At 39.3% G+C, this 26,913-nt stretch overlaps 2 protein-coding genes and 1 long non-coding RNA gene across 4 annotated transcripts; 2 read left to right on the top strand and 1 right to left on the bottom strand.

Moving 5' to 3' along the window:
• The first annotated feature begins 1,169 nt into the window (after nt 1–1,169).
• On the top strand, nt 1,170–3,609 carry LOC143554870 (dehydrodolichyl diphosphate synthase 2-like). The gene is made up of 3 exons (XM_077044540.1): nt 1,170–1,516; nt 3,008–3,063; nt 3,149–3,609. The coding sequence occupies exons 1-3, from the start codon at nt 1,214–1,216 to the stop codon at nt 3,585–3,587; spliced, it is 798 nt and encodes a 265-aa protein (XP_076900655.1). The 5' UTR covers nt 1,170–1,213; the 3' UTR covers nt 3,588–3,609.
• Nucleotides 3,610–4,057: 448 nt separating this feature from the next.
• On the bottom strand, nt 4,058–6,031 carry LOC143554868 (ammonium transporter 1 member 3-like). Its single transcript, XM_077044539.1, has one exon. The coding sequence runs from the start codon at nt 5,566–5,568 to the stop codon at nt 4,180–4,182; it is 1,389 nt and encodes a 462-aa protein (XP_076900654.1). The 5' UTR covers nt 5,569–6,031; the 3' UTR covers nt 4,058–4,179.
• A 15,602-nt stretch (nt 6,032–21,633) lies between these two features.
• On the top strand, nt 21,634–26,332 carry LOC143554867 (uncharacterized). Of its 2 annotated transcripts, none has more exons than XR_013139094.1 (3): nt 21,634–22,066; nt 22,168–22,224; nt 25,956–26,332. It is a non-coding gene; the product is annotated as an uncharacterized LOC143554867 (long non-coding RNA). The 2 variants fall into 2 exon arrangements; XR_013139093.1 differs by lacking the exon at nt 25,956–26,332 and adding an exon at nt 24,214–24,294.
• Nucleotides 26,333–26,913: the final 581 nt, after the last annotated feature.

The following is a 26,913-nucleotide window of genomic DNA, read 5'->3' as shown; positions in this document are numbered from 1 at the left end:
TACAAAAAACATACTTAATGATAGGGATGAGCATTTTGTTTCAAATACCCATACTCGTATCGTACCCGTACCAATGTAGCATATTCGGTACGGATATTGGTACTCATTTTTGTTGAATTTTGGTACATGTACAATCGGGTACATGTACGGGTACGGTACGGGTACGGTACGGGTACATTTGGTATTTTGTACCTATTTGACATATATATAAAGGTTTAGTTGGGATTCTTCATATCTAATATATAAAATAATTCTCCAACAATGTTATCATTGAACAAGTACCAAACGTTTTATCAAAATTAAATAATATAACATCCAAGATTCGAACCAACAAACAAATCACCTAAAGTCGGCGACCAAATTAGGGTTCTTCAATACTATCTTATCATTAAATCGACAGCCAATTTAGTACCCTCCACGTACCTGTGCAAGTACCGATACCCAGACTAATTCGGGTTGTTTGTCACTCATACCTGTACCGGTTTCAAGATTGTCGAAGATTTGAAAATAAAAAAACAAAGTGGTACAAAAACGGGTACTGTACCGAAATACCCGTACCAATACCCGTACCCGTACCATACCGAAAAATTTGGTACGAGTATTGGTACGTGTTTTTATTGATTTTTTGTATGAGTACAATCGTGTACAGGTACGGATACAGGTATCGTCCCACGCTCATCCCTACTTAATGATGAAATAACTCTTTTAAGTTTTAAAAAAAAACAAACACATTCGTAATTAGTTGTTTTGCTTTGTAACAATAAAATTAAATAAAAAACCTTGAATTCTTGTTTCGTTTTAGGCCTCCAAAAGAGTTGGGCTGGGCCCTAGTGTGTACTGCCAATTTACGCAACATTGGGAGGTCATGAGTTCAAGTCTTGCCAGGAGCAATTTGTTCCGGGTTAAGCAATAAAGATTCTTCAATTGTGGGTTTCCTCCTAGTTTGATTGGGTTTCCTCCTAGTTTGATAGGTCGGGTCTCAGGACCTTTGTACGTTGTTCAATAGAATTTTTACAGAACATCAATACATTTTTTACTTAATTCATTAATGGCCTCATGAAAGGTTATAGAGCCATATATATATGTATAACATAAGGGGGGCTGTCTCTTACCACGCAACAAGCTAGTCAATTTAATCTCCCATAACTAAATTAAAGGGCCAACCTAACTATAAGTTAGCTAGCATTCTGTAGCCCACACGTCTTAAATATGGATGCAAATGCTCTATAGTACGAATTGCAAAACTTTGTCTATATATACAATTATACAAAACATTGTTAACACATACAACAGCAAAATGGCCCCATCGATTTTAATCGCAAACGAAGCAGATTATAAATATCAAGCGTTGTACGATGGCCTTCAAGCAGACTCAATGCCAAAACACGTAGCAATATTGTTCATGGAAGGTGCGAGTTGCGAACACTTTAAGGATATTGCAAGGATTTGTTGTGACCTCGGAATAAAAGTACTATCTGTTTATACACTTTCTTCTGGAACCATAAATCGATCTAATGTAAGTTAACATTTCGAAGGATCACTTGCATTTCAACTTCCATATGCATGGCTGGCTTAAACTTTTTAGAGCCGATAACTTGTATACAAATTTCTAACACACAATCACAAGAACGAAATTTGTGGCCTTAACTAGTCACATAGTTAGCATCTCGTTTGCAACAAAAACCATACGGTCGCATAATGGTTGCAAAAATTGAAGAGCTTAGTAAATATAAAGAGAGTGTGGTGAAAAATCGACCTTAAAAGTTACGATTGTTTTAATGGTTGCAAAACAGTCTTGATGTTTACAACCATCTTTCTGTGGTCTCAAAACGGTCACAAAATATGAATAAAAAGGTAATCGGTCGCAAATTGATCAAATAAAGATGAAAATAATGTATGTGCACGCTATGTAAAACTCAATTGATCATACGGTATTACGGTTTATGGTCAAAAATAGCTAATGCATGTCAACTATTGATCAATGGGGTGAATCCTAGTCAAACTTAGTGACCATAATCAAACATGGGTGTATCTAACTCATCGAGACTCCTTGTAGACCACTATAGCTTATATTCTTATAATGACTCGTTATTATGACACGTTACAACACTTATGATGTAATATGACATGTGAGGTCAAATGTTTTCAATCATATTCATGTTGGAATATGATAAGTGTAGTCAAACTTGATTAGTAAGGCCATGCGTGACAGGCAATAAATGAGCGATTTTGAGGCTAGTTTTAAGATGACCCCCACCCCAGTACCCCAACCCCAGCGATAAAAGGGGTGATTGGGGGGGGGGGGTGACGTCTTTCTGTCGCCGGTTTGCATTTATTATTATTATTATTATTATTATTATTATTATTATTATTATGTGTGTGTAATATATATATATGTGTGTTGGGGGGAGGGCTACAACACCATTACACCTCTAAAACAAAAATCCACCATTTGCTGACTGAGTGTCACATGTCACAAAACGCACCATTTTGTAACCCATCTACTACAAATATCCTAACAAACTAACAATAACAATGACTCATGGTCAAACATAATCATGTCTTGGTTAATTGAGTGATCCGTGGTGAAAAATATTTTATGTATGTCAAACTTGGTCAGTTATAAAGTGTAGTCTATGAGTGTCAAAAAATTGTCATACTAAGTTATAAAACAACTACTCCTATGACATATGATATAATGATCCATTATACCTATTGTGACTTGTGAGTTTGTGACACATAACCTAAACACAGTCGCTAAATTTGGACGTAACGTATAAGTCCATTGCAAAACGGTTGAAATGAGATTTCACAAAGTTTTTTACGACCAAAATTAGTGCGCTAAATCAGTCGCAAGAAAATATTGTCGCCGATACCCTGTTTTCTGGTATAGTGCACTTTGTCACCTGAAAATTACACATAGTTAAACCCAAATACGAGTTTCACCTTATTTTTTTCTTTCTGTTGAATGGCTACAAATTACAAAACTTTGTTTATGGTAATTCAGGAGGAGCTTGACATTGCAAGGGCCATAACAGAACTGGACTTGGAACATCTAGAGAGGTTTTTACACAAATTTAATTCGAATTTCAATTTATAAAGCTAAACACTACGTACATCACGCTTATTGTTTCCGAATTTCATACAGAAATGATATTAGGGTTTCTATAATCGGCAAAAGGGACGCCATTTCAGACTCGTTGCTACAAATCATAATCAAAGTAGAAGAAATTACGAAGAACAACAAATCACTTCATATTATCGAAGCAATTGATTACACTGGACGTAGCGACATTGTTCAGGCTTGTGTGACTCTTGCTGAAAAGGTGAAACATGGTTTGATACAACCAGATGATATTGATGAAAATATTTTTGAGCAAGAACTCGAGACGAAGTGTTCTGAGTTTCCTAACCCCGACCTAATGATTCGGACGAGTGGGGAATGTAGCATTGGCAACTTTATGTTGTGGCAATTGGCGTATACTGAACTCTATTTTGTTGAGAAAGATGTTGAGTTCAACAAGACTAATTTTATTGAGGCGTTAGACGCATACCAGAAACGATCTAGACGGTTTGGTGGAAAATGACAAACTTTTCTACTAAATCACGTCGCTTTAGGCCCTCAAAAAGGTTGAGTGACTATTTAGATGATATAATGATTACAACAAATCGAAGTTAGATAAAGATAATATCGAGCAACACTTATTTCGTTGATTTGGAATACTTTGTTATGAGGACATTAGGATAAATAAGTGTTTCTTACTAAACTTTGTTGCAATGAGCCAATGACACCTTCTGATTGACTACCTTTGGCTTTGAATACATTGTTGATAGTGAGACATCATCATCTCATGTTATGCTGAGAACTTTAGCAAATAAATCTCACTTTAATAGCTAATGAGCAACCGAATTTAACAAAATAATGCAACATTTGAGACAGAGAACAATTAACAACATATATTAAATATAGACATAGTTATTTTTTCATATACCTATAAGGGAAAATTAACTCATTCGGTAATTTTCTTTTTTTTTAATCATATTATCTTCAAAAGAAAAGCCCCAAATTTACAAAAATTACAAAAGAATACCATAAATAATTAATATCAAACTCCATCTCAAATCGGAAACTTAATTACAACATACACAAATCACAACCCAATGATATGATTATTAAGATTAATCTTGAAGCCTGAGGTAATCACCATACCGTTGGGGCCCACTTTCTTCTGAGTAAGCATTATAGGCATAACCACCATGGCTTGAAATATCAAGCCCAGCAATCTCCTCATCACTTGATATCCTTAATATCCTCAACTTGTGCAGTAGGTAAAACAATGGGCCCATTGTCACACTAACCCAGCCCACAATCATCACCACCTCAACAATTTGGGCCCCTATCAATCCCCAACCCCCACCCAACAAAAGCCCATATGGCCTTGTTATCCCTACTTTACCCGAATTGTAGGTTTGGATAACAAACTCCTCTGTAGCGAATAAGCCCGTAAAAATTAATCCCCAAGCCCCACACCCACCGTGCAATTGGGCCGCCTCCAACGGATCATCGTAACGCAAGTGTGAGGCTATGATATTGAGCCCAATTAGAACACAGGCCGCGAAGAAACCACACACAATGGCGGCCCATGGCTCAACTACTGAGCACCCGGATGTGATGGCGACAAACCCACCAAGCACACCATTGCATACGTCTAAAGCGTCCCAATGGCCCACGAGTAACCGTCGACCAAACAGGGTTACAATGCCAGCGGTTGACCCAGAAAGTGTTGTTGTAACTGCGGTCCGGCCCACCGCGGTCCAGTTTCCTTGATCGAAACTATCGGGATACGAGACTAGAATCTTGTTGAATGAACCCGGATTAAACCCGAACCATCCGAACCACAACAAGAATGTCCCGAGCACAACTAGAGTCGCATTGTGGCCACGCATTAGAACGGGTTTACCGAAAGCATCGAACCGCCCCACCCTCGGCCCTTCTATTAATGCGCCCCATAGCCCGGCAATTCCACCAACCAAATGCACCACGCCACTACCCGCAAAGTCAATAGAACCCGACCCGAACAACAAGCTTGTGGATGCCGGGTTGAGCCACCCGTTGGAAGACCAAACCCAATGGGCCACAACCGGGTACACTAACCCGGTAAGAAAAAAGGAAAAAATAAGATATGCACTGAATTGGGTTCGCTCCGCTATCGACCCGCTAGTGATTCCCGCAACCGCGATAGCGAAAGCCCATTGATAAAGAAAGAAACTATAGTCATAAGAACTTGATGGAAAATCTTTTAAAGCAAAGTATTGGGTACCAATGAACGGGTTCGAGTCGGGCCCACCACCAAATGCGAAGGCGAACCCGAATAGGAAATACGAGAGACTGCCCACGACTGCGTCCACAACATTAGTCAACATAATGTTCATAGCGTTCTTGGCTCGAACCGAGCCCGCACATAGCATAGCAAAGCCCAATTGCATCATAAACACCAAGTAAGCCGAAAAGAGAAGGTAAATCGCGTTGATCGAATCGGTCACACTGGTTTCCCATGTGTCCTCCATTGTTTTACACACACAAACACACTATTTTGTGTAAGCTAAGAAATGTGAGGGTATGATGATAATGAATTGGGTCACACTTTATTAATATGGCATGTTAAACATGTACAAACAACTATGGCTACATCTATGGTCCCATAACCATTGGTTCATGTGACAGCTCAACAATTTTAAGCCAGTGGCTTGACTCAACTTATGGATAGGCACCTACAACTTGCTTGACTCAGTTAATTCAGTCATATGGTTTCATTATTATTAATATTATTATTATCAATCCATGGTGCAATCAACATTGTAGGGACCAAAACCTCTTACCAATCAAACTGAAAGTAATATGGTTCATTATCTCATAAGGATTAGTAACATTATAGCCACATGATCATAGAGCATTTCCAAGAATTGAGGAATGGACCTTAGTATTTCATAAATTAACCTACTTATTAACAATGTTGGATGGGTCAATCATTAGGAAAATTATTAATAAAAACTAGTTATTTAACTATTGTTAGTGATTCGTCGTACTCATTGACATACAGAAGTAACTTATCAACAACAAAAAGACAGTTTTAAAATATCGGTTGGTAATATGCAACTAGCAAAATAAGAGAGTATTTTTTTTATGTTTGCGGAGAGTTGTTGGAAAGTTGTAGCAAATTTCGAGTTGTTGGAAACTTTGCATGAAAAAAACATATTCTATTGGTGTGTTGATAATTTGTCGAAAATGTTGAAGATAAGACTTCGGATAAGATTCCATTTAATTCCTTTGAGCATTTGGGGAAATAAATGTTTTCGATGATTAATGCTGGAATTGGTGATCTTAGAATATTTGGGTCTATGAGTGCCCAAAATTCCACTTATGTGCTCAAAATGTGCATAATTGAAAACCATTTATTACATTAGTAGTATACTTTTTCTATAAGATCCAACAATGTTTATTTCTTGACATGTTTTTATGGGTGAAATAAGAAATATGCAATGTAGTACAAAAACTCGGTATTTCTTTGTAGGAAAATTGGTTTTTATTGGTCTCAAGTATCGTCTTTTGGTCACTGCCAGTCCCAACTAACGAATTGGTTGCTGACGGACCCAACTTTTAACGTATTTGTTCATAACGGTCCGTGACTAACAGAATTCTAGCGTCGTTAGTTTCAGGTCGCCGGAAAAATGTTTTTGGCCGGAAAACACAGATTTTTTCCCAAAAACTCAACAATTTTGTCCCAGACATCATGATAACTTTGTATCGTACCTTTAGGAACCTTTTTATAGTAAAATCCCCAATTATTGAGGTCGCCGGAACCCGTCGGAATCAGTTGATGGTGCTTAAGTGATGGTGGTTGGTTGGCGGTGAGTTAATTTGTGGTGGTGGCGGTGTTCAGGTGGTGTCTCCGGCAAAAAAATTGACTTTCCCAGCCAAAACGTTTTTCTGACGACCTTAAACTAACGACGTTAGGATTCTGTTAGCTTTAGACTGTTAGGAACAAATGCATTAAAAGTTGGGACAATCAGTGACCAATTCGTTAGTTGGGACTGGCAACGACCAAAAGACAATAGTTGAGACCAATAAAAACCAATTTTCCATCTTTGTAAGATCCGGAAATGTATTGTAGTAATAATTACATTTTTTGGATTATATTATATATGATTTGTATTACACGCGATGTCAAATAAGTGGGCTGCCATCAAGCTAACTCATTAACGCGTAATAGCATAACCTAATACAATTCATGAACATAATGACTGTGTTGTGCCTCTAAACATGGATAAAAATCGAAAGGGATCCTAGTGAAATCTCTTGAGCCTTTCGACATCCAAGTTAAATCGTTTCAAAGTCAAGTTCGTATGTGTGAACTTTTAATGTGCAAATTCCTTTGAGAAATCTGTAAGTCATCAGCTCACTAAACTTGTTTAGCTTAGAAATCATTTGTTATTTTGTATAGTTATGATTCATAAATGTTTTATCCCATGTTGTTTATCCTAGATTACTCTTCGTTTATTGTTCAAATTACGGTGCGTTGATGATGAAAACTTGAATCAATTAGTCAATTGATTTCTCAATGAAACAATTCATAATTGATTTAGGGTATTAGCTAGTTGTGGATTGACTGATCGATCCTAACAAGAGCGAATTCTTCTAGTTTTAAATGGCATACACAAGGAAAAAAAAGACTACGTTTAAAGGTTATATCTTTTTGTTAAAAAATAAATCTCCACGAACTAACCAAGGGAAATGACGAATTATTCTCAAACCATAACATCATAACAAACTAGAAGTTTTAAACAAGCACACCTTTGGCAAGCCATACATCATACACTCAGTAGAAGTATAGGTTAAGAAACACCTCACCAGGTTTCAAAACTCAAATGTTAAAAAGAAAAATTGATGTTGAAGGCATTACTCTAGAAAGTCAATGTGTTAATGAGCCAAGAATTAGTAAAAAGTCGGAAAGAATAATATTAAATATCAAGTTGAGTGGCCTTGGTTTTTTAGAATGACGGTTGTCGAAGCACGAGATGAATCTGACCTGATCCATGACGATGTTTCCACGGATTTCGAGATGAACGAACCACGTCTTGATCTTCTTCTCCGGCTGGTTGGGATCTGCAATGACTTTTTGGGGGTGTGGAGGTGACCGCTAAGAAATCTCCAGGATCTCTTGTTCACAGACACAAAAATATGGTGGTGGCTCTTATTGAGAATGACCAACCCCTAATAAGGAGGTGGAGACCTCCTTATATAGGGAGCCTCATGGCCACCATCATGGTACCCTAATGGGCCTAGCCCAGTTAGGGTTACCTCCACAAAACCCCCTCAGCCCAATAACATTGTATTAGTCCATATAATAAAATAAGCCAAACATAATAAATTTAGGGTCGTAAAACCGGGTTTAGTACCATACCCCTACAAGCCCCCCCAAGTCCAGCGTTGCTCCTGGGCGCGCAAGCGTTTAGGTGGAGCGCTGGACTTTATGAGGTGTGTTAGGGCGTGAGGCGGTTTTTTCCCTTTTCTTCGGCCTTATCTTTATTGTCTTTGAGTTTTGGGAGGTTTTCTTCATGATGGTGACGTGTTGTGGTTTTTATGATAATGATGGTGCACTAGCATGAATAAGATATAGCACGCCGAATAATAAAAGCCTGCGCGCGAGGCGACTTACGAGCTGAGAATAATAAAGCTTGCGCACGAGGCGACTTATGAGCTATGAGAATAATAAAGCTTGCGCGCGAGGCGACTTATGAGCTATGAGAATAATAAAAGTTTGCGCGCGAGGCGACTTACGAGCTATAAGAATAATAAAGCTTGCGCGCGTGAGGCGACTTACGAGCTGTAAAAATAATGAAGCCTGCGCGCGAGGCGACTTATGGATCTATGAGAATAATGAAGCCTGCGCGCGTGGCGTCTTACGAGCTATAAGAATATAAAAAGCTTTCGCGCGAGGTGTCTTACGAGCTATAAGAATATAAAAAGCTTGCGCGCGAGGCGTCTTACGAGCTATAAGAATAATAAAAGCTTGCGCGCGAGGCGTCTTACGAGCTATATGAATAATAAAGCTTGCGCGCGTGAGGCGACTTACGAGCTGTAAAAATAATAAAAGCTTGCGCGCGAGGCGTCTTACGAGCTATAAGAATAATGAAGCCTGCGTGCGAGGCGTCTTACGAGCTATAAGAATAATAAAAGCTTGCGCGCGAGGCGTCTTACGAGCTATATGAATAATAAAGCTTGCGCGCGTGAGGCGACTTACGAGCTATAAGAATAATAAAACTTGCGCGCGTGAGGCGACTAACGAGCTGTAAAAATAAAAAAAGCCTGCGCGCGAGGCGTCTTACGAGCTATAAGAATAATGAAGCCTGCGCGCGAGGCGTCTTACGAGCTATAAGAATAATAAAAGCCTGCGCGCGAGACGTCTTACGAGCTATAAGAATAATGAAGCCTGCGCGAGAGGCGTCTTACGAGCTGTAAGAATAATAAAAGCTTGCGCGCAAGGCGTCTTACGAGCTATATGAATAATAAAGTTTGCGCGCGTGAGGCGACTTACGAGCTGTAAAAATAATGAAGCCTGCGCGCGAGGCGACTTACGGATCTATGAGAATAATGAAGCCTGCGCGCGAGGCGTCTTACGAGCTATAAGAATAATGAAGCCTGCGCGCGAGGCGTCTTACGAGCTATAAGAATAATAAAAGCTTGTGCGCGAGGCGTCTTACGAGCTATATGAATAATAAAGTTTGCGCGCGTGAGGCGACTTACGAGCTGTAAAAATAATGAAGCCTGCGCGCGAGGCGACTTACGGATCTATGAGAATAATGAAGCCTGCGCGCGTGGCGTCTTACGAGCTATAAGAATAATAAAAGCTTGTGCGCGAGGCGTCTTACGAGCTATAAAATGATGATAATGACTGGCCCACAAGGGCCTCCTCCGCGCAGGATGAATATCCCGGCCTGTTTTCAAAATAATAATGGAGGCACAAATGGCCAGATAATAATAATGATGTCATAGGTGTTTGTGCGGCTCGTAGCCGAACCTGCAAAAACATGTCAACTAAAAGTGGATGTATTGCATGGTTCCCATCCTCGGGCAAATTATGAGGTGTGCCCAACCTTTAAGCTTGGCGCGTGGCCTATGGGTTTATGAGGATTCCCAACCTTTAAGTTTGGCGCGTAGCCATATGGGATATTATGATGATTCCCAACCTCTAAGTATGGCGCGTAGCCATATGGGATATTATGAGGATTCCCAACCTCTAAGTATGGCGCGTAGCCATATGGGATATTATGAGGATTCCCAACCTTTAAGTATGGCGCGTAGCCATATGGGATATTATGGGGATTCCCAACCTTTAAGTATGGAGCGTAGCTATATGGGATATTATGAGGATTCTCAACCTTTAAGTATGGCGCGTAGCCATATGGGATATTATGAGGATTCCCAACCTTTAAGTATGGCGCGTAGCCATATGGGATATTATGAGGATTCCCAACCTTTAAGTATGGCGCGTAGCCATGTGAGTACAATCATGGTTGTTCTTACCCTGATTTGGATTAGACTGTTCATTTGTTATGTCGCTTACGCGCGGCCTGCGCAATGTCTCCTTTATTCTCACGCGCAGATGTGGTGCGTGAGCGTGCATGATGCGTGAGCATCTAATATGCATGAGCGTACGTGAAGCCCAATTACATATGTGATGCGTGAGCATATGAGATGCGTGAGCATGTGATATGCGTGAGCATACGTGATGCGTGAGCATACGTGGTACGCGTGAGCATGCGTGATGCGTGAGCATGTGATATGCGTGAGCATACGTGATGCGTGAGCATACGTGATGCGTGAGCATATGTGGTATGCGTGAGCATACGTGATACGCGTGAGCATGCGTGATGCGTGAGCATGTGATATGCGCCACGAGCATAGGTTTTGGCTGTCTTCATGAGCATGTGATATGCGTGAGCTGTGGCGTAGAGTAATCGCCGGGAGCGCGCATGCGACCCGCTGTGGCGTAGAGTGATCGCCGGGAGCGCGCATGCGGCCCGCTGTGGCGTAGAGTGATCGCCGGGATCGCGCATGCGGCCCGCTGTGGCGTAGAGTGATCGCCGGGAGCGCGCATGCGGCCCGCTGTGGCGTAGAGTGATCGCCGGGAGCGCGCATGCGGCCCGCTGTGGCGTAGAGTGATCGCCGGGGAGCGCGCATGCGGAATCCGAAGTTGATCCACAGGGAGCGATTTTGATCCGCGGTGGCGCGCACGATCTAGAGATTTTGAATATCCACATCAGGTAGGTTTTATGTAAAATCAACAGATCTAATAGGATTTATAGATCTATGAATATGAAGTGTGACTGTTGCTCAAACGAACCCAGATCTGAAAAAATCATAACTAGATTTGGTATATTTCACTTAGAAAAAACACAGATCTAAGGGTTTTCCCCAAAAGTTCGGTGGTATTTCTTCCTGTGTATTTCCAGATCTGGAAGTATTTTTTAGATCTACGGATTTTTGGATTTCCATAGAACATATCTGAAAGAAGAAACCGTAGACCCGAGATATTGATGAACAGATCGGAGGGCCGAGACGAGAAGTGAAGCGTGGTTCATTGCCGTCCCACGGATGGCGCCAATGTCGAAGCACGAGATGAATCTGACCTGATCCATGACGATGTTTCCACGGATTTCGAGATGAACGAACCACGTCTTGATCTTCTTCTCCGGCTGGTTGGGATCTGCAATGACTTTTTGGGGGTGTGGAGGTGACCGCTAAGAAATCTTCAGGATCTCTTGTTCACAGACACAAAAATATGGTGGTGGCTCTTATTGAGAATGACCAACCCCTAATAAGGAGGTGGAGACCTCCTTATATAGGGAGCCTCATGGCCACCATCATGGTACCCTAATGGGCATAGCCCAGTTAGGGTTACCTCCACAAAACCCCCTCAGCCCAATAACATTGTATTAGTCCATATAATAAAATAAGCCAAACATAATAAATTTAGGGTCGTAAAACCGGGTTTAGTACCATACCCCTACAACGGTGGTTGTTCAAGAATCCACAAACCACCTTTGTGCTTATTGCATCTTTAATGAATGCTTCAAAATTACTCAACTTTTGGTGAGTGGATGCTTTATTGACACATCCTATTTTTCCGACTTTATGCATAGTAGTTGAAACCTATTACATTAAATAGTATTTAAATTAAATAAAAAAACTAAAAAAACGAAGAAGGAAGAGCTATGATAATTGGTCCATTGAACAAACCCGTTTTCCCAAACGCCGTCATGACAAATACATGCATGCCAAAAAAATCATCAACCCCCCCCCCCCTTGCCTTGTGTAGTGGCGTTTGGGCGTTATGAGAAAAAGGAAAAATAGGGTGTCGAGGCGGCCCCGCTACGGATGCACTCATACTCATGTGCATTTGATATCATTAGTTGGTTTTTGCCAATAGATATATGTTGGGTGAGACATCTTGTGTGTGGTATTATAAATATGCATGTGTACCATAACCAAAGGTGGATCCATCATGTAACAAATCTTACCTTTCTTTGAAGTTCTAGTATAAAGTTGGGGGGCATTATAGTCTTTTGTTGGGGTATTATATTCTTTAACTAGAGCCTGCAGGAACGAACCAGAACGACATGAACATAAAACAGATAACAAAGCCTTTTCTTTTTCTTTTTCTTTTTCTTTTATTTCTATTAACTTATTTACTATAGTTTTATAAACTAAAAGTTGTAAAAGGTAAAACCTAAACGGCTAAACCCATCCCCTTGGTTGAAACTTGAAACCATGTTTTTTTCGGTTGTGTATTTTTTTCTATTTGTTAATTGTAATATGTTAAAATTTGTCCATATTTGTTTCAACCATAAATGATTTTTATGTTAATTTGATAGCTTATGTTAATTATTTTGTTTATAAGAAAATCTAAAATGAAAACTGAACATGTTAGCTACACCAAGAATGGATTAGATGGAAGAGATCGATTAAAAGTTCTCTTCTATACAATATATCACTCGTTACTTTTGTACACTTTCCTAAATCTTATATAATTGTTCCTAAATCTTGAAGGACACTGAAATATCTCTTAGCATTATTTCTTATAAACTCTTAACTTTCGCATGTATGCTTCCTCTTTTAGTCTTGGTATTACCGTTACAACTCGTCACAAATTACGTATTTTATAATTAAAGTTAAGTTTTAAATTATGATGAGTAACTTTTATTAAATTCTAGATTGCATAAGTATACACACAAATAGTAATTAAATTCAATATTTATTTTAATACACATTAATATTAATAATTAATTTAAAGTATGTATTTAGACTAACAAAGTAAAATACTACGTAATCAAATCATATTTTCTATATTTTTTTTAATTTAAAAATGAATCACACATCACGACGATGAAAGTATAATAGTTCACAACAACAAAACATACGTGTCAATACAAGTCCATCATCATGGCATCTTTTCATAACTTTCATTTTATTTCTAAAATAATAATAAAATACTTGAAAAATAAAAAAGTTGGACAAAGACTTTATACCTGCTCTGCACCACATGTTTAAGCTAACCCTTGGTTATTTAAACCCATCTCCGATCAAGACTATCTTCATGATCAACCTAACCCTGGCCACAGGACTAACCGGTATTAATTACTATACATGTTCTTATTTCAATTTTGAAATTAAAATATGTTTGTTGTATGGCAATTGTTAGTATTGTTTTAGGTTAATTTATAGTTGTTGTGTGTGTTTAAGAGGTACAAAGATGAGGTTTACTAGGATCTGTCGAGCAAATCTTCAATGGCGTCTAATTCAACGTCATATGTTTGAAGGAAGTTGTTAGCATGACATGTTCTTGAGCTTTAGATGGCAAGATACCCACAACATATATATTCTGTCTTTGACTCCAAACATAATCACACTTACAAAGATGATGAAATGTCCGATAACTGGTATTTTTAAATCCCTTAGAGACTTAAAGTTGAAACAATTGAAGTCTCGTGAGCTTGTGAAGATTATGGAGTCAATTACGACAGGATCATAGTAAAAGAGTTGTCGTAGAGCTGGTAATTTCTTTACCTAGTCTTTATGTGTTACAATTCTTACACAGACGAGACATGTTAATATCTAACACATTACACATGAGAAATTAATATGTTAATAGAGGCAAAAATGATCTTCTCATCCTCGGTAACATATTTTTTTCTTTTCATATGTGAGATCTTTAAGCAACCTAACTAGATGTTCTCTAATGTATAGGCATGAAGCTAAATTCATCAAAAAATCGCTAGAGGGTTGGAATTGAAATTTAGTTCGGCTTTCTAAACGATGTACGCATGATAGGGAAGACAACTTTGGCCAAATAAAAAGTTGTTTACACATGATTGGGAAGACAACTTTGACCAGATAAACAATATATATTATGTTTAAAGGTTGGATGTTGTAAGGCCCCGAACCCGGTAGCCCTACTTTAGCGTCGGATTTACTCATAAACACAGTTCTTCAAATCAGAGTTTATTAAAACTTTTCGCGGAATATAAAACGTCAATCATTTGTTACAAAACATTAAATCTTTTCTTTGATACCATAACACAAAACTTTATATTTTAAACATCTTCACTTCTTTCTTCAGATGCCAGTCGTTCAATCCATGCCGTGTGTCATCCTCATGCTAACTCTATAATCCGCTCACCTGCGTGCATACTAAAAGTCAGCTACGCTGAGTGAGTTCTAGTTAATCAAGCAACTTAACATACAACCACTTCATACAATATATATACGTATCCGAAGACACATAGTCCACTGTCTAACATGCCACTGTTTAACCACTTAATTACCCCTATAGCTTAGCCTCTTAATTACCCCTACAGCTTAGCCACTTATGCCACTTTATGCCACTTGTGCCACTTTATGCCACTTATGCCACTTGTGCCACTTTATGCCACTTATGCCACTTGTGCCACTTTATGCCACTTATGCCACTTGTGCCACTTGTGCCACTTGTGCCACTTTAATAACGAAGACACGCATAGACTCACTCTACCACGTGCTCACGTTATGCCCCTAACTCTATTACTAGACCCCTATCCACTTCTATCACACTATACTTCTACTTGTCTATAACCCACTTCCTATCAGCACATTATTTACATACTAAGCAAGTAACATCAACAATCATACACACATAATAACGATGGCACGTACAGGCTTTCCCTATCACGCGCTCACGTTATGCCACTAACACCCTTACTAGACTCTTGCCACTTCTAACACACTCTACCTCTACTTGCCTATATCACACTTCATATCAGTTCAGTATTTACGTAATAATCAAGTCACATCATAACATTCATACACACTATCAACCACTTGGAATTTACTATCCTTGGCGATACGTGCAATATCCGAAGATCGTTCACGTACCGACAAGCATTATAAAATATATACCTCATATGACATCTATAGCATACACTTACCACTTAAGGTAAGTGTATTCACACTTCACATCGAGTATGCACACAGCCCCGAAAACATAACTAGGAAATGGGGCTAGAAACTCACCTGGATCCTGTTACGCTCGCCGTTGATCGTAATTCCTTTCTTTAACTGGGCTCGGCTAACTGTATAATATTTACACATATCAATTACTACTACTCATTTTCGATAACCGCCTTAACACATTTTCCATTAGGTTTTTAATTTATTTCATAAACGAACTTCACTTCAGGCGAATCTTGGAAACAACTTGGTTCTGGCTTGATTCGATCGAATAGGAACACGTTCGATCGAATAGGAACACGTTCGATCGAATAGGAACACGTTCGATCGAATAGGAACACGTTCGATCGAATAGACACACGTTCGATCAAATACAACACTCATTCGATCGAATACAAAACTCATTCGATCGAATGAGTTGGAGACCATTCGGTTGCTTCCCTATTCGGTCGACTGGACTTGTTCGATCTACACATTCGATCGAATGGACTGATTCGATCGACTGGTTCGATCGAATGAGTCTGATTCGACTCCTTCAAGCTGGGCGACGGAGAAAACTACGGGTTTTCCAGATTTTCCAGATTTTTGACCCAAAATCGAAGTTTTTGACATGGAAATGCTCGGGATTGAAAGGGCTATCGATTCCTAGTACTTTTAAACACAAAAGCTTGCATTTTGACACCAAAACAAGGCGGTTTTTGACCCGAAAACTCAAGTTACGTTTTTGCTCGATTTGAGGCCGAAATGGTTATGAAAACGGATGATTTTCGAGAGGGACTTACCAAAAACGACTAGGAACAAGATTGTGAACTCGGATTTGTGATTTGAGAACTTTCTCTCTCTAGTTTCTCTCTCTAGAATTGAGAGTGTTTGGGTGTGGGTGTGAAAGGGAGTTGGTGAAAAATGGTGGAAGAGTCTTGGTTCTCGATTATATACTACGGGAATTAATCCAAGTCCAAGACCCATACCAACTCCTATTCTTTTATTTATTTCCTGATAACCCGAGTAAACTTTCCATCTAATAATAAGTAATATAATTAATATTACCTTTGAAATTTCGGGATGTTACAAGTCTTCCCCCCTTAAAGAGGTTTCGTCCCCGAAACCTAACTTATTCCCTATAAAAGAAAAACTTCTTAGTTTTACACGCTTTACTGAATCGCTTGCTTTCTGAGTTATCCTCCTTACTCCTGACTCGTAGTCATCGAATGGTGGTCATGTGTTTTAGCTATTTAAGGTAGCTCGTCCATGAAGCCCTCGATGTACCAAGTCTCGTATCGCCTTCCCGAGGAACCTTGTTTTGCATCATAACGCTAACTCCTAAGGCGACGCTTAACCATCACACAACTATTTATCATAACCAACATGCATTCAGATAAATTCATAGATCGTTCATACAAAAGCACAAGAAGTCACAAGTACTTCATAACATAAAAGGAAATCATTCAAGCTTGCTAAACAAACACAGGTTCAACTGTAATATAAAACACTCTTTAACTACTAAACATAAAACAACTGTGACATGCCACTTATTCTCCTGCAACCTTCTCAGCAGCTAATAGACCATCCTTTCACGCGTTTCCTCTTCCTTCCCCCACTGCCACGGCTTCTCCACACTCCCTAGCTATGTGACCTGACTTACCACACTTGTAACACTTCTGGTCCTCGGTGCATTCACGGGAGATGTGTCCCTTCCTCCCACATCGGTAGCACTGATTTGGACCAGCCTTACATTCCCCCAAGTGCATCTTCCCGCACACTTTACATGCTTCCCTTCCTGCCATCGTCTGTGTCTTTCTCCCTGCACGCTCCACGACATCCCCAGCTCTTTTAGTTCCTTTCCCTTTTTCCTCATCTTCCACTCCCACATCATCCGCCGCCAGATCATCATAGACCATCTCCGCCAACTCGACCGCAGACTCAAAGGTGACGGGTTTGCTTGTCCTGACTAACATGCGGACTCTCTGTGGTAATCCCCTCACGTAACACTTGATTCTCTTAGCCTCAGTGTTCACCATGTCAGGTACCAACCTAGACATGCGGTTGAATTCAGTAGTATACTCACGATGTGTCAAAGTCCCAGCTCTCAAGTTTAGGAACTTCATCTCCGCCCTTTCAACCTCGGCGTCAGCACAGAACTTCCTCATCACCATGTCCTTTAGGTCATTCCATCCCATTGCCTTGATCTCTTCACGGGTCTTCCTCTGCTCCACACTCTCCCACCAATACATAGCCTCATCTCCAAATGACTGAGTGGCATAACCCACTGCTTGGTCAGGATGACACTCGCTGATTCGGATAACTTTATCCATGGCAGTTATCCATTGAAGAGTGGCAATTGCGTCTCCTAAACCAGTCAGCTTCGGCGGGTCGCATCCCTTGAAGGATTTATAGCTGCACCCACCTTGGCCTCCTCTCCTGTCATCAACTTTTATAGACTTACCCCCACTCGAGGCGCCTCTTTCCTCTTCCCCATCTTTCCTTCCATCACCACCTGCCCCTTCAGCAGTTCGTTCACGGCTTCCAGCAGATCCTTCGGGGTTCAGATTCTTCACAGCAGCAACTACCGCTTGGACAATGGCTGCTTGAACTGCAGGGCTAAGTTGAACTCCTTCGTTGTTGTTCTGGTCTCCTCCAGCTGCGCTTCCTTCATCTTCGGTGTGGGAAGCTTCTTCTACCGAGGGTTGCCGGACAAGACGAGGCCTGCCACGACGTCCAGTGCGACCCCCAGTTCCAACAAATTCTCCAGCTCCCGCCATTAGTATTCTACAAGGGAAAACACAAACATCATCACTCAAGGAACTATTTAGTACAAGGATAGTAAGGCTAACAGGTAATAACAGTGGCCAGTTGTGATTAGCTGATCACGTTACTTTCCGTGTCATATACACTTCCCTTTATGAGTCTATTTGTGCTGGTTCTACTTAAGCAGTTTGTCAATTTAAACAGTCAATTATTCCTATCCCTATCGTTCACATATCCTTTCTTTCTTATTAACATACATCATTTAATCATGCACTTTACCTTTACTGATCTTGCTTGAGCGACACATGGCATTCTTGAACTGGCATCTTCTTTCTTTTCTTACTTAAATCCCATTCTCTGTTCGAGTCTAAGCATGTAGGATGCTTAAATCTCTCGAACTTTGCTCTGATACCAACTTGTAAGGCCCCGAACCCGGTAGCCCTACTTTAGCGTCGGATTTACTCATAAACACAGTTCTTCAAATCAGAGTTTATTAAAACTTTTCGCGGAATATAAAACGTCAATCATTTGTTACAAAACATTAAATCTTTTCTTTGATACCATAACACAAAACTTTATATTTTAAACATCTTCACTTCTTTCTTCAGATGCCAGTCGTTCAATCCATGCCGTGTGTCATCCTCATGCTAACTCTATAATCCGCTCACCTGCGTGCATACTAAAAGTCAGCTACGCTGAGTGAGTTCTAGTTAATCAAGCAACTTAACATACAACCACTTCATACAATATATATACGTATCCGAAGACACATAGTCCACTGTCTAACATGCCACTGTTTAACCACTTAATTACCCCTATAGCTTAGCCTCTTAATTACCCCTACAGCTTAGCCACTTATGCCACTTTATGCCACTTGTGCCACTTTATGCCACTTATGCCACTTGTGCCACTTTATGCCACTTATGCCACTTGTGCCACTTTATGCCACTTATGCCACTTATGCCACTTGTGCCACTTGTGCCACTTTAATAACGAAGACACGCATAGACTCACTCTACCACGTGCTCACGTTATGCCCCTAACTCTATTACTAGACCCCTATCCACTTCTATCACACTATACTTCTACTTGTCTATAACCCACTTCCTATCAGCACATTATTTACATACTAAGCAAGTAACATCAACAATCATACACACATAATAACGATGGCACGTACAGGCTTTCCCTATCACGCGCTCACGTTATGCCACTAACACCCTTACTAGACTCTTGCCACTTCTAACACACTCTACCTCTACTTGCCTATATCACACTTCATATCAGTTCAGTATTTACGTAATAATCAAGTCACATCATAACATTCATACACACTATCAACCACTTGGAATTTACTATCCTTGGCGATACGTGCAATATCCGAAGATCGTTCACGTACCGACAAGCATTATAAAATATATACCTCATATGACATCTATAGCATACACTTACCACTTAAGGTAAGTGTATTCACACTTCACATCGAGTATGCACACAGCCCCGAAAACATAACTAGGAAATGGGGCTAGAAACTCACCTGGATCCTGTTACGCTCGCCGTTGATCGTAATTCCTTTCTTTAACTGGGCTCGGCTAACTGTATAATATTTACACATATCAATTACTACTACTACTATTACTACTACTCATTTTCGATAACCGCCTTAACACATTTTCCATTAGGTTTTTAATTTATTTCATAAACGAACTTCACTTCAGGCGAATCTTGGAAACAACTTGGTTCTGGCTTGATTCGATCGAATAGGAACACGTTCGATCGAATAGGAACACGTTCGATCGAATAGGAACACGTTCGATCGAATAGGAACACGTTCGATCGAATAGACACACGTTCGATCAAATACAACACTCATTCGATCGAATACAAAACTCATTCGATCGAATGAGTTGGAGACCATTCGGTTGCTTCCCTATTCGGTCGACTGGACTTGTTCGATCTACACATTCGATCGAATGGACTGATTCGATCGACTGGTTCGATCGAATGAGTCTGATTCGACTCCTTCAAGCTGGGCGACGGAGAAAACTACGGGTTTTCCAGATTTTCCAGATTTTTGACCCAAAATCGAAGTTTTTGACATGGAAATGCTCGGGATTGAAAGGGCTATCGATTCCTAGTACTTTTAAACACAAAAGCTTGCATTTTGACACCAAAACAAGGCGGTTTTTGACCCGAAAACTCAAGTTACGTTTTTGCTCGATTTGAGGCCGAAATGGTTATGAAAACGGATGATTTTCGAGAGGGACTTACCAAAAACGACTAGGAACAAGATTGTGAACTCGGATTTGTGATTTGAGAACTTTCTCTCTCTAGTTTCTCTCTCTAGAATTGAGAGTGTTTGGGTGTGGGTGTGAAAGGGAGTTGGTGAAAAATGGTGGAAGAGTCTTGGTTCTCGATTATATACTACGGGAATTAATCCAAGTCCAAGACCCATACCAACTCCTATTCTTTTATTTATTTCCTGATAACCCGAGTAAACTTTCCATCTAATAATAAGTAATATAATTAATATTACCTTTGAAATTTCGGGATGTTACAGATGTTACAGATGTTTCAATAGTACCAAGTTACTTGATGATTGTTCAGGACAATAAAAATCATAGAAGAATTTACAGAAAACACGTATGGTTTTTGATCTGACTGATTTATTTGGACAGACTTGTGTATTAGTAAAATGTATTAATACAAAGATATGAAAGGTCGTGTTTTATTTATGATTATAACTTAAAGTTAGATCTATTTTCATGTTATGCTTTTATTTTATTGGTGTGGTGTAAAGATTTAACAATTTTACTAGAAAGTCAATCATTTGACCGAGGATGAGAAGATCATTTTTGCCTCTGTAACATATTAATTTCTCATGTGTAATGTGTTAGATGTTAACATGTTTCGTGTGTGTAAGAATTGTAACACATAAAGACTAGGTAAAGAAATTACCAGCTCTACGATAACTCTTTTACTATGATCCTGTCGTAATTGACTCCATAATCTTCACAAGCTCACGAGACTTCAGTTGTTTCAACTTTAAGTCTTTTAAGGGATTTAAAAAACCAGTTATCGGGCATTTCATCATCCTTGTAAGTGTGATTATGTTTGGAGTCAAAGACATAATATATTTGTTGTGGGTATCTTCCCATCTAAAGCTCAAGAACATGTCATACTAACAGCTTCCTTCAAACAAATGACGTTGAATTAGACGCCATTGAAGATTTGCTTGACAGATCCTAGTAAACCTCATCTTTGTACCTCTTAAACACGTATGGTTTAACACTTTAACATATGATTTTCTATTTTACATTTTAACCGTCTCATTATATATATATACTAATTACCAAAGTCCTTCCTACTCACAAAATGACACTATTCATAAGATGTACATTTTTTTGTGCTTAGTATACAAGTTGTTAATGCCTCTGTAATGTTACACACGTGTTTGTATATGTCATCTTCTTCGGTTCTTACTTCTTCCACCTGCCACTACCTCCATTAACCAATTACCAACCGCATGTATCCCACCACTGTCTATAGACACCACCTGGTGGTACATCTCCTCCTCACCACCGTTTATTGCCACCACCTTGCGCCACCACATCGACTGTTGTGGCTCTGATTTCCACTTCCTCACCACCGTCTAGGCGACAGATGTTGTATGGCAGTGATGTTTACAGGGGCGATATGGTATGCTTTCTACTGTTTTCTTCTTCGTCTGGTCTCCATCCATCCACCTCTTAATCATCTCATATCATATCCAAAGTATGAAGTTCTAATTCATATATTTATTTATATTTTATACTAATAATAAACTTCATTTATTGTGCTTACACTTTGACCAATTTGATTGTTTACATAAACAGGCTTCTTTGTTGAACCCAGATGAAAGCCAATCCAATCACTACAGCAGATCATTCACTGTAAGCCCTTAACATTTTATTTACTATTTGAGTTGCACACCAGGTGTTCGATAAAATGGCCCAACCAACTTTTCACAAATTTTGTTTCCAAAACAAACATAGTAGCATTTACACCTAAATTGGTAATTAAGGTTTCCACATAAGACGTCGATAACATTGCATTTCTTCGGCCGCCGTTAGGTATTTCCGGTGGTCAGAGCACTATCGAACCATAGACACAACCCTGACGCTTAGAATTTAATAATCCATATGTTCGATTAGGATTTGTGGTCTGAGTAGTTGGTTATGATAAATAGCTTTGATGATATTATTATGTTGTTTTTTACTAAAATTGATTCCAAGCTTTGATAATATTATTGTATCAGTTCAACCTAAAGGTGGCAAATGGGTTGGGTTGGGTTGAAACGGGTCATGGGTCGGAACGGGTTAGGGTTGTAACGGGTTAGGGTCGAAACGGGTCACTTATAAAAAGGGTTGTTTTGGTTCGGGTCGGAACAGGTTATGGTCAACAGGTTCGGGTTAGAACGGGTCAAGGTTGGAACGAGTCAAAACGGGTTTGGGTCAAAACTCGTTTAAGCGATTTTTCAGTTCGTTTCAGCGCTTAACAGCTAGTTTAAGAGATTTTTCAGTTCGTTTCAGCGTGTAACAGCTCGTTTAAACGATTTTTCAGTTCGTTTCAGCGCGTAACAGCTCGTTTAAGAGATTTTTCAGTTCGTTTCAGCGCGTAACAGCTCGTTTAGGCGATTTTTCAGTTCGTTTCAGCGCGTAACAGCTCGTTTAGGCGATTTTTCAGTTCGTTTCATCGCGTAACAGCTCGTTTAGGCGATTTTTCAGTTCGTTTCATCGCGTAACAGCTTGTTTAGGCGATTTTTCAGTTCGTTTCAGCTAGTAACAGCTCGTTTAAGCGATTTTTCAGTTCGTTTCTTCTCGTAACAGCTCGTTTAAGCGATTTTTCAGTTCGTTTCAGCACGTAACAGCTCGTTTAAGCGATTTTTCAGTTCGTTTCAGCACGTAACAGCTCTTTTAAGCGATTTTTCAGTTCGTTTTAGCAATTAATAGCTCGTTTAAGCGATTTTCAGTTCGTTTCAGCACTTAACAGCTTGCTTAAGCGATTTTTCAGTTCGTTTCATCACTTAATAGCTTGTTTCAGCATGTTTTTGTTTCGTTTTTGTCGACTTTTCAGTTTCGGTTAATTTGTCGATTTTTTTTAACGAGGACAGCGGACGAAACGTTTTAGTTTTTTTACATTTTTTGTTTTTGTTTTATTTTTTGAGTTATAATTTTTTTATTATATTTTTTGAATTTTTTTTTATGGTTCTATTAAGATCAAAGTTCCTCAAAAAAAATAAAAAAAAACAATAAAAAAAATCATAAATCAAAATATAAACGAATAACGAAAAAAGTAAAAAAACTAAAATATTTTCGCTGTTATCCTCGTTCATAAAAAAAAACCCGACAAATTAACCAAAACCGAAATGTCGACGAAAACGAATCAAAAACCAAAATCGACCCGTCTAGTGCGAAAACTCGAAAGAAACCGAAACCCAACCCGTCCAGTGCTAAAACTCGTGTCGGCACGAAAGCTGATCCGAGCCGAAACCTAAACCGATATCGTTACAATCTAAAACCCGTTTCAACCCGAACATGTCACTTTTCCTTAAGACACTAACCCACATCGACCCATGTAGTTAAATTTGTCAACCCATTTTGACCCAAAAATAAGTGTGAAATTTCAAGTGACCCATTTTGACCCATTTAATTAAAACCTATGACCCAAATCAACCCATTTGAATTTTAAAACAACCCAAATTGACCCATTTGGAATGGTTTGGGTCAAGGTTGCCACCCCTAGTTCAACCCATTAGGGAAGTTGCATGTTAATTGTATTGGTGTCAAATTATACACAGGTTAGTTATGAACTTTTATGCAACCAAATTACATTATCGTAATCAGTTGCTTACAATGACGATATTTTATTTGATCCTTCAGAAGTTGGACCTTATTGTTCAATTATGTTGAGAAAGAAGATATTCATTTTAAAGGCTTGATGGGACTACATCAATAAGCAAAGGAATATTGGATTTTAATAATCCAAACTTTGCTCTTTTGGCCGACATTAAGCCGGACTTTTAAAATATACACATCAGTCCAAAGTTTCAAGCTATTGGCCAACATCAAGCTTTTTACTAACGAGGTTAGATTTCATTAATTTTGGATGAGATGGCTGTTGACGTGGTTGATGACGTGTAAAAGTATAATGGTTGAATCCTACATGGCTACTTACATGTTCCTATCTCTCTCTCCCTCTCACACATATACATATATATATATATGCTACTATATGTATACTAATACTACACACCTCACCTCTCTCTCTGCATAGACACCTCCAGCAGCCACCGTACCGCCGACGAGAACCACCACAGCCATCTCCGGCCACCAACGAAGACCACCGCCACCACAATCAACCTCCTCCACTAGCACCATCCGTCACAACCTGCTACCACCACACCAAAGACCGGAACCTGGAACCTGCCCCACGACTCGTGCGACCCACACTTCACACATCGTCCCAGTTCTTTCTATTGCTCTTACCCAACTTGGATTCCGATCCATCCATACTCCAATTTCTTTCAATTTTTGACCTAATCTGGATTCTAATTGAATACCAAAAAATCTCACGAAGACCATACTGCTGCTTCTCACCTCTAGATGGAATCGCCACCGCCGGACCACTGCTATTGTTCATTATGAAAATATCCCATTAAAATCATCGTTGTTGATTTGGGGAAGATGACCAGATTGGTTGTCGGGAGCGAATCGTGAGCGATGAAGACGAGTGTTGCAAGTCATGATTTTAAGATCTAGGCTGGATGGAGGAGATCAGCGGTGGTTGACAGTGGCAGACTAGTAGCAAGCGGTGATGCTTGAGTGTTGGCGGTGGATTTGCATATGTATGTATGTATAAATGTGTGTATGGAGAGAGAGAGACAGAGAGAGGTAAGATATAATAATAATAATAATAATAATAATAATAATAATAATAATAATAATAATTTTTAACAACTCAACACCCATGTCATCATCCACATCAAACACTTGCCACCTAAGCAGCCATGTCATTAAAAAACAAACGAAATCTAACCTCGTTAGTGAAAAGCTCATTATCAGCCAATAGTTTGAAACTTGAGACTGTTGTGGTATATTTTAAAGTTCGGCTTATCGTCGGCCAACGGAGTAAAGTTTGGCTTAATAAAATCCAATATTCCATAAGCAAAAGCCCAAAGCTGCTCATAAGCTTCAATGATCTATTAAAGTTACTCTTATGGTAAGGTATGCTAATATCATAGTTATTATTTACTCATTTATGTATACGCATGACTATCTTTTGTGATATGTGCTTATAGATTTCTTTTGTTGAGACAATTTTCACACTTAAAAAGTAACAAGCAAGCAATATCAGTTGGTTTTTTTGGGTACCAAAATGTTGGAAAGTCAATAATTAACACGATGCGCACGAAGAAGGTAAGTTCAGTTTTTTAGCACTTAAGAGGCCTGTAACTAATGCAGTCAAAGATGATTCACTCTGCTGCTCTCCAGGAAGCATTTTTTTAGTGGCCATCGAGCAACCAGATTTTGGTTCAATATTTTGCCTATTACACTACTTTTTTATATGATTTATATGAACATGTTTATTGATCAACTTATCATGAATTCATGTTTATGGATAGGTTGCATCTGCACTTGAAACAAAGACATAAAATAGCTTCGAGAAGGATACAGAATATGGATGGTGCATGATCTGTACAAGAAATCAAAATCAGGTTGCTCAATCTCTCCATTGTAGAAAGAATTATTGGAATTATGAGCAGTGTTGAGAGAAATTGAAACATACCCATGGAGTGTTTGTGGATAGTATCTATTAAGTGGAGGTGAGTTTCGGCCTGTCATATCATATGAAATAAAAGCTTATGGCACTTTCTATTTTTCTATTTGTGCATTACGGAAGTGTTGCCAAATTTTGTTTTATTAGAATTTTCATGAAGGATAAAAGACTTACTACAGACACGAGATCCGTCACGAAGCGTGGGGTCTATTACTAGTTCTATCAAAATAAGAATGACACAAATCAACTGAAATGAAAAGGAAATGGAATTAAGCTTCTATTAAAAACAATTATTGGGTGAAACGTTAAAGAAAATATTATATTTAAACAAAAAACTAAGATAAGATAACGTTTGATATGAAGAAATGAGAGTGAGTATAGAATGAATATTGTGAGGGAATGAATGAAGAGGTGTTTGCTTGGCTAACTGAATTAACCATTAGATAAGAAATCTCTATCCATCAAAACAATTTCCTCCCACTCCCCCCCCCCTCCCTTTTTTTTCACTCTACTCTATAGACAATACTACCTGACAACCACCACCGCCTGACCACTTGCACCACACCCACTACCACCTTACTACCGTTACCACCAGCACCTAACTACCACCGCCACCACCACCACCACCACCTACCTGACTACCACCACTACAAATGCCGCCAACACCACCACTTCACTACCACCATCACTATCTGAATCCCACAGTCGCCGCCATCACCATATGACTCCTACCGTCACCACTACCAGCTGATCATCACCATCGTCATCGCCACTATACCACCTGACCATCAACGCCACCATAA

The sequence above is a fragment of the Bidens hawaiensis genome, unplaced genomic scaffold (genome assembly GCF_021521415.1).
Source record: "Bidens hawaiensis isolate Kalapana, Puna unplaced genomic scaffold, B.hawaiensis_p1.1 tig00017861_1, whole genome shotgun sequence".
Classification (NCBI taxonomy): Eukaryota; Viridiplantae; Streptophyta; class Magnoliopsida; order Asterales; family Asteraceae; genus Bidens; species Bidens hawaiensis.
The sequence above is the reverse complement of the archived record's forward strand: the minus strand, read 5'-3'. Positions and strand labels throughout refer to the sequence as shown.

What these genes read in the sequence shown, in the direction of transcription:
- LOC143554870 (XM_077044540.1), top strand. Translation starts at nt 1,214, where the DNA reads ATGCAAATGCTCTATAGTACGAATTGCAAAACTTTGTCTATATATACA. An exon ending in GAACCATAAATCGATCTAAT is followed by an intron (nt 1,517 to 3,007) that starts GTAAGTTAACAT and finishes ATGGTAATTCAG; the next exon opens with GAGGAGCTTGACATTGCAAG. An exon ending in GACTTGGAACATCTAGAGAG is followed by an intron (nt 3,064 to 3,148) that starts GTTTTTACACAA and finishes AATTTCATACAG; the next exon opens with AAATGATATTAGGGTTTCTA.
- LOC143554868 (XM_077044539.1), bottom strand. Translation starts at nt 5,568, where the DNA reads ATGGAGGACACATGGGAAACCAGTGTGACCGATTCGATCAACGCGATT.